Source organism: Podarcis cretensis (genome assembly GCF_951804945.1).
Source record: "Podarcis cretensis genome assembly, chromosome: 11".
In the NCBI taxonomy this organism is placed as follows: domain Eukaryota; kingdom Metazoa; phylum Chordata; class Lepidosauria; order Squamata; family Lacertidae; genus Podarcis; species Podarcis cretensis.
The window spans coordinates 43,012,163-43,020,520 of NC_137180.1; the positions used below are offsets into that span (position 1 = coordinate 43,012,163).

Below are 8,358 nucleotides of genomic sequence, written 5' to 3' on the forward strand. Positions count from 1 at the left end.
CTCGGCCTATAGAGCGAGATGAGCGCTGCAACCCCAGAATAGGCCACTACTGGATCTAATGGTCAGGGGTCCCTTTACACTTTACCTTTAAAAGATATGTAATGAAGGCTCCAGGAGAACCTCCCTAGGGAGGGCATTCCACAAACAGGGAGCCACCATAGAACAGGGATGAATTCAGTTTTGTCTATGCTCAACTATAGTTCGTGTTGTGACATTCTAGATGAGACTACAGATAGAGAATTATAAGGGGATGTCAGACACACCTACCCCTCCACATATCATGATCTCAATTCAAAAGCCACATACTGGGCTGATATCTTCATCAAGCTGTCCAGTACAACTCCAGGGTCTGCTTCTTCATCACAACCAGTTCAGACCTAATTAGCATATACGCGAAATTAGGGGTAAGGTTGCCTTGGTGGTTTGCAAGAGGCAAGTACCCAGTCTGCCCATGGAAAGCAAGAACAGTTGATATGTTAAGTGTGCATAGTACAACAGTTAGACAGAGCAGCAGAATGCCAATATTACAATGGTGCATCTTAAAGCAGTTATGAGCGAGTCATACATACATATTGCCTGCAGCATAACCCACTAGAGTGCACTAAAAAATATACATCTGACAAGCTGCATTATCTCTTGGTTTGTTCTCTCACTTTTCTCTCTTTGCTTTCTTCCAGCCCAGCTACCACCCAGCCAAGCTTCTCAGGGTGTCAAGGAGACAAAGTCATTGTCTTTAAACTCATTACGGACTGGCGCCTCTGTTCTCCCACCAGCACTTACCACAAAATCCCCCAAAGCAGGACTCTCTCGGAGTAATTTGCTGTACTCTTTCTTACCAGTGCTGTCAGCAGAACCTCTCCGAACAAGCAGAGTCCTGCCTGCCATTCCAAGCCAGAAGGAACCCAGCCTCACGGAAGCACTTAACCAATCGCACTGCAAATCAAACAGCGACAATTAGCTCAAGAATCCCGGGCCGTCCAACAACTGGCAGATAAAAAAACATTTGTACACATTGCTTTCCAATCCATTGTCAATGAGAGAGTTAGCAAACAGACTGTTTTAAAATTCATGCAGCACTTATCGCAGCAATCAATTGGGGGCATTTATTTAACTTAATAATATATTGGGAAAGTGCTAGCAAATGTGCTGTGGAAACAGAAGGGAGACGATGAAAACACAGTTTTTCTTAACTTTGTTATTTAGGAGCCAAGCAAGAGTGCCTGTTTCCAGTGCCCAGTCAAATGTATTTAATATTTAGCACATGTACATCTCTTTGAGGTCTGATTTGCATACGGTGCCACCTTCAGGAGGCCACTCAAAAGGATCTACCTGCGCAGGTACTCCAAACACCAGGTATTACATTTAACGGAGTTGTAAGACATACCGTACATATGCAGCATTTTTATGCCAGTATTCTGTGGCCCAGATGGCAGCCATGTTCATGTGCAAATGCTCCAAACTTAGTCACCACACAGGCTAAGAACCTTTTAAACAGGATGTCCCTTAAATAAAGCATGCACCCAGGTAAGTGCCTTTCAGAACTATCCCCACACAATGGTCCTGTTCTTTCATCATGATAGGCTACAGGTTGTCTTCAACCATGGTTTAATTAAGAACACCCCTGCCCTGCTTCTATTCCTTCTTTGTATTTTTCTGTTTTGTGGCTCATGGTTTGTTTGAACCAAGAAAATCACGATCCAGGTTCAGATGATGGAAGCCATACTATGGCTTATTTGGGTGCCGTGCGGGTGGGGGGTGAGATAAGCAGGAGAGGGATGGCAAGGGGAACAGCATGGCAGGAAGCAAGCACATTCATGATTAAAGAATGGTTTAAGGCAAATAGGCTTGTTTTCCTGTGCAAACCAGGCCAAATGGCTGACCCAGTTCAATCATCTCTAAGACCATTTTGAATGCATTGACTAGTACGAGTTAAGCACTCTTAACCTCCAGCAGTTTGTACCCTGAGTGTTGGCTAGGATTTTCTTTTCTTTTTCCTTTTTAATTGGCAAAGGTTTTTAATATATCGAAACAAAATATAAACCAACAGTAAAAAAAATGTTGACTATGACTGTAGAAGATCTATGAGCTATAAATAAAACTCATACTTTGTAAATTTCTTGATGTTGGATTGTCAAGAAATATGCATTTCCTGTGCTAGGAACTGTTGGTCCCTGTGATCTCTGTGCTAAATAGAGTGCAGAAAAGGGCAGACCAACGAAGAGCATTGCCTTTTCAGTTGTATAGTTGATGATTGCAAAAGAAATATATATAATGTATATATTTGCAAATGTACATATCTGCATTCAGCAAACGCGCTTGGGGATTTCTCCACACAATCAGTTTAAACTTCTTTGTGGTGCTTTTTCAAGCCATTGCAGCAGCACTGCTATATTGCTCTGTTCACAGTTCCTCAGTTTTGCCAGCACCACCATGACAAATAAAGTACCGCTATCTAGGGCTTTTTGCTACAAGGGCATGTGTGTTGTTGTTGTTGTTGTTGTTGTTGTTGTTGATTAAATTTCAATATCACCCTTCAGCTGAAGATCACAGGGCTGTTTACAATATAAAAACACAAAAATATGCAAACCACAATAACAAACGAAAACAATAACCCCCCCACCCCCACGCACATAGATTGCTTAATTAGCCATAGGTTTGGGAGGAGGAGAATGTTTTTGCCTGGTACGTAAAGATATGTCATGACATACAACACATTCACCAAAGTGTGAAAGGCTGTGGCCTGGTGATTTGTGTGCTGTTTGTTGGTGGGCATCCTCAGGGCCCTGCTTTCCCTTCCTGCAGTTCTTTATCTTTAAACTGGACTTGGACCAGTCAGCCCTTCAAATAGAGCACTGTCCACCATTCATTTTCCTTCCTTCCTGCTTTCCTTCTAGAAATAAACAAATAATATTGTTCCTTTGCCAGTTAGTGTGGCTAGAAGAATAAGGCATAACTATGCAAACAGATTTTCATACTCTTATCTAAAGGAGGTCACACAAACCTATGGGCAGATAAAATTTCTTCCACCACGATCCCATTTCCTGCTCAGAGGGATCTGCTCCTTCTTCTCAGGTTACTCCTTCTCTGGAAGTTCAGATCCTATTCCTCCATCTCACAAAGGTCATAGTTATTCATAAATCCCTTTCCATCTTCATTGTATCTAGCCTAGGTATGTACCTACCTACTAAATTCATAGGGAAATTTATAAAATCTCCCCCAGGCTATTCTCCCTAAATCTGAGGGTCTGTGCTTGGGTGACTGACCTGACACCCCAAGCCCTGTTGAATTTTAAGCTTACAATAGGCACTTGCAGATGGCCTCTTGAGAAGGCTATCAACATCTACTACTAGCCAAGATATCTGTGCAGACCCTCCAAGTGTCCCTATTTTCCAGGGACGTCCCTGATTTAGAGAAACCATCCAGTTTTCTGATTTAATCTTTGAATGTCCCAATTTTCCTTAGGCATTGGAGAAATGTTGGAGGGTATGGAATTATGCTACCCCCCCCCCCCAAGGTGTATGAAGGCAATCCTGTATGGGGAAGGTTTTTTAAATGTGTAATGTTTTATTGTGTTTTTATATATGTGGGAAGCTGCCCAGAGTGGCTGGGGCAACCCAGTAAGATGTGTGGGGTATAAATAGTAAAAATCACCATGGAATGGGACGTCCCTATTTTCATTGTAGAAATGTGGGAGGGTATGTCTGTATAGTATTGTAGGTGACCACTAGCGGGGAAAATGCTGTTGTATTAATTTACTTCATGACATTTTGTTTTCCTACAATTTTAGAAAATCATAGTGAGATTTTGCAAGCTGATTCCAAGCAAAATAGTATACTGTACTCGGAAACCTTCAGGCAATGATCTGTCTTTTATTCTCCAAAAGCACCACGCCTGAAATGTTCATGACTTCTTTAACCAATGTAGGGCAATGCCATCATTTTGGTAAGTGAACAAGACAACTGCATTACAGTCTGAATCTCTTCATTTAGAAGGGCGTATCCATTTCATTTTATTGGAAATGATTGTGGTCCTTAAGCAATATCAACCTTTTTATATGGTAATTTTTTAATAGAAGCCAACAAACCAGCTGGTCCTGATTAACACTACTGCTAATTTGTTGCCAAGAAATGCCTTCCTTGTAATTTTGTAGGAATGTATTTCCTTTTTTTATTGCAAAAATTGTAATTATGTTTCCCAGAATATTTCTGAGGCAAGGACCAATCATCGCTGAACCGGAGCTCCATCACAATTATCATAACTTCCCCCATCCTTGAGTACAAAGTTCATCAGTGAGGAACAACCTACTGCAATCAAGTACATCAACAGGGGCCACAAGATGAGCAGAAAACAGTCGCAGAAACCTGAGAATGTGGGTGGAAATTATACCATCAGCTTTGCTGCATGTCTTCAAAGACTGCAGTGTGGGGAGAGCAGTTAAGCTTCACCATCACCTCACCACCAATTGCCTTCTGTAGCCCCAACTCTCAACAGCTGTTCTCCTAGTTCAGTTCCAAATGAATGGTTTTGATGGAAACACAGTTCTGGGCTGGATAAAAGAGAAGCAGATGAGGGAGAAATTGAAGGTAGAAGGCAGTACATAAGACAGGGATGAGCAACCTAAGACCCTCCAGACATTCTTGGACCCCAACTTCCATCACCCTCAGCACGGACAATGGTCAGGGATGATTGGAGTTGTAATCCATCAACATCTGAAGTGCTGTATGTTCCCCATAAGGGAAGCATTGAGTGCCTTCCTTCCAACTTCTACTTCTGCTCTGAAAATTATGGCTTCTCAGTCCTACTTTGGAGCTGAAGAACCCTGTTCCCATCCACCCAGTACATGCCACTCTAAACAGCCATGGCTTCCTACAAAGAATCCCAGAAACTTGCTGAGAGTTGTTGGGACGCTCCAATTCACAGAGCTACAATTCCCAGTGTGGTTTAGCCGTCAGTCCCTCTTCCCAGGCCACTTACATCTTGGTACCATAGGTGGGGGCTGGTCACTGGCCCCAAGAGGGTTTACCTGAGCCTGCAGCGAGTTCATTGTGGCAGGAACTATCCTGTTCTTACTGGGCTCCTGAGAAAACAGAGACTTGCCAGCAGCAACCAAAGTCCAAAGTCAGAGCCCAAGCAAACAAGAGTCCACAACAAGGGTCAGGTGAGAGGCAAAGCCACAGAAGTCTACAAACACTAGAGCTGTTTCTTGTATCTAAACAGAACTGCTAAGTTCCCTGAAATTAGTTATTGCCTCAGTTATGTTCTTGGATTTGTGTATTCAGTTCAGGAACCGTTTGTACATGTGCCTTGCCAAAGGTTAGAAGCAGCTATTGGATAAAAGGCACTCGTGGATGGAATGCTTTTGTTGTGTTTTGTTTTAAAGCTGGAGACTGTGTTGATCTGCAAACAGTATCAGTCATGCCAGGCAGGGCAAAGCAGCCTCACCCCTGAAGTTCTTCCAACTGATTGGTGCAGCAGCAGTAGTGAAGGAAACTTGCTTAACATTTGCACCTAGATGTTCCCACTTGTTTGTCTTCTCTTTCATCATTTATGCCTGTTCCTTTCTCCTCCACATCTTCAATGTAGACTTAATTCATGTATGTGATACACACAAGGAAACCACTAAACAGGAGTTATGGTTTACAAATTTAAAATAGAGTCCTCCCAAAACCAGCTCCAAGATCACAACATGTCAAAGATGTGAGATATATTTTATTTTAATCTCCATTTTGTTTCTCTTTGGGCTTCTTTTAAACTAAATTCTTCATTGCCTAATAAAGAGGAAGAACGTATGTTTGCTCCCATGTGCTTCTCTCACAAAGCAACACCTTATACATTTCCAATATGGTGATAATTATTGTGCTTCAAAAAATGTGGTCTATAATTGCTGAAGTACAACTTCATATTCTGGTTGCTTCATACAAAGCAAAGGTTTAACATCTATTCAGAGATATCACTTTCTGTAGACAAGGAGCCTTCAGTTAGCTATTCATAGAATCATAGAATAGTAGAGTTGGAAGGGACCCTGAGGGTCATCTAGTCCAACCCCCCTGCAATGCAAGAATCAACTAAAGTATCCATGACAGGTGGCCACCCAACCTCTCCTTAAAAACCTCCAAGGAAGGAGAGTCCACCACCTTCCGAGAAAGTCTATTCCACTGTTGAACAGCTCTTACCATCAGAAGTTCTTTCTGATGTATTGCCTTTTTTTTTTGTAATTTGAATACATTTGTTCAAATCGTACCAGTTCTATGAAATCCCCTAAAATATTCACCCACTTCTTATAAGAATCAAGGTTCTGAGTTACAGGAAAAGGCATGGGATGGGCTGCAGTCCATTTTCTTCTTCTTTTGTCAATTTCACAATAATACAACTTGACCTTGACCTTGAAAACAAAAAAAGAGGGAATGTTCACCCTTTTCCTGTTTTTGTTCTTTGAACTTTTCAGTTGGGTGAACTCTCTGAGATTACTTTCTTTTCCCTTTTTTAAAAACTCACAGATACAGAGCAAAAATGAAATGGAAAAACAAGTATTACACATCAGTTATCATTTTTCCATACAAAAGTGGAAACTGAGTGTAAAATATGTTGATCAAGCAGCCTTGCACTTTGACAAATTTAGGTTCATATTTGATCTAATGCTTTATTATTCCATAGCCTGTAATGATTTACATAATCCACACTTGGTTTAGCCATTGGGTAGATGGGGGTTGCGGATCTCTGCCCCCCTGACCCAACCACAGTTATTCTACCTGAGCAGGCAGACAGTAAACCAGCCAAAGCACTCCAGCAGGCAATGTGAGTTTGTTCTTGCTTGTGTAAGAAAGGAGCAGGCACCAGGTGGAGTAGTGAGTGAGATGTAGACAGGTATTGGAGGACCAAGCTGTATGTGCCACACTGTGACCTGCCTTGGTCACCTAATATTGCTGCTGTCTCAGCAGAGAAGCTGGAATGAGATCAAACTGCAGTCCAATCAGCTTCTGCACAAGTAATGGGGGTGAAAGCATAATCCTGGACCGATTGCACTGCCCCAATTCAAAGTGCTGGTTTTGACCTATAAAACTTTAAACAATTCAGGACCCTAACAGCTCATGGACTGCCTCTTTCCATGTTAGCCACCCCAGACCCTGTGATCAGTTTTTTTCATTAGTAGAAGTAGCTGTAGTTGCAGTACTATTTTGTGTTCTCATTTTGTATTCTTCTGTTGTGAACCACCCTGTGATATTCAGAGGAAGAGCAGTATCCAAGTTTAATAAATAAATAATCTCATTTACCTAAGGCAGCAAAATGTCTTGAACTGATCCTGCGTCATTCTGGCTCTACCAGGAATTGACTGGTAACACCAAGCAGTCAATTGAAATGGGCAGTTCCTGAGATCATCTGTGTTCAGATATAAGTGGATGCTGTTTTGAATAAAGACGGAAGCTTTCAAAACAGCACTGATTTTGGCCACTGACTTTGTGTACCACCTTGTATATCACCAGCAGTACCACCCTGGATGCAACCCAAGGGACATTCCTACTGACTGTAGACCAGGGAGGAGGACCATCTAACTTCCAGTTGTTGCTGGATTCCCATAACCTCTGAACATTTGTTATCTTGGCTGCAGCTGCTGGGAGTATGGATAACTTAATGCACAATAAAAAAGACAACTGGAGAGACCCTGTGTCAGACCAGTGATCCATCTAGCCCAGTTCCACCTACATGACTCCATCCTGTAGCCACTCTCAAAAATCTCTGTGAGAGGCCTTTCAAAAGCCCTTGTAGCTGAGATCCATTAACTGAAGATGCCAGGAAGTGAACCAGGGTGGCCATCTTTCCTACTTTTCAGAGGAAAGTCATCTATTTGAAAGGCTGCCCATCTATGGGTGGCTGCAAGATAAAAACACCCTAAGAAGGAAGAGCAGGGGCTTTGAAGTTGCCCATTGACAGAGAACACCTGGTCAGCAGTCACAAGGTCACCTGGTCACAATCTTCCCCATTATGAGATTTAATGCATTTCAGTTTAAATTATAGTAATTGTTTCTATGCAAATAAATTAGCACATTGCATATGTATCCTGTTTTGTCTTTTTTGTGACTTGTGTCCTCTTTTTTGGCAATGCATACCTGGCCACCCTGCATTGAACTTGGGATCTTCTGCATGCAAAGCATATGCTCCACAGAGCCAGTGAAAAAGAGGTGCCAGAACCAGTGGCAGAGTTAGCTGCATGGGAGCCCAGAGTGGGGGGGGCGCATTCACCACACACAGGGTTGGCAAGGTGAGCCCCCTGCTGTGTGCCTTTTTGTCACCCCGCTCATAGATGACATCCGGGGCATCCTACACCCCTGGCCAGAACTCACCATGAAGACCTCCCTTGTT

At 42.5% G+C, this 8,358-nt stretch overlaps 1 protein-coding gene across 2 annotated transcripts in view; it reads left to right on the forward strand.

Moving 5' to 3' along the window:
• The window catches only part of ANKRD55 (ankyrin repeat domain 55), a 39,950-nt gene extending 37,479 nt beyond the window's left edge, over positions 1–2,471 (forward strand). For both annotated transcript variants that reach the window (XM_079994867.1, XM_079994868.1), the window contains one exon: positions 678–2,471. In XM_079994867.1, coding sequence (XP_079850993.1) covers positions 678–958 — 281 coding nt within the window. In that variant the 3' untranslated portion in view covers positions 959–2,471. The remainder of the gene's footprint in view (positions 1–677) is intronic.
• Positions 2,472–8,358: the final 5,887 nt, after the last annotated feature.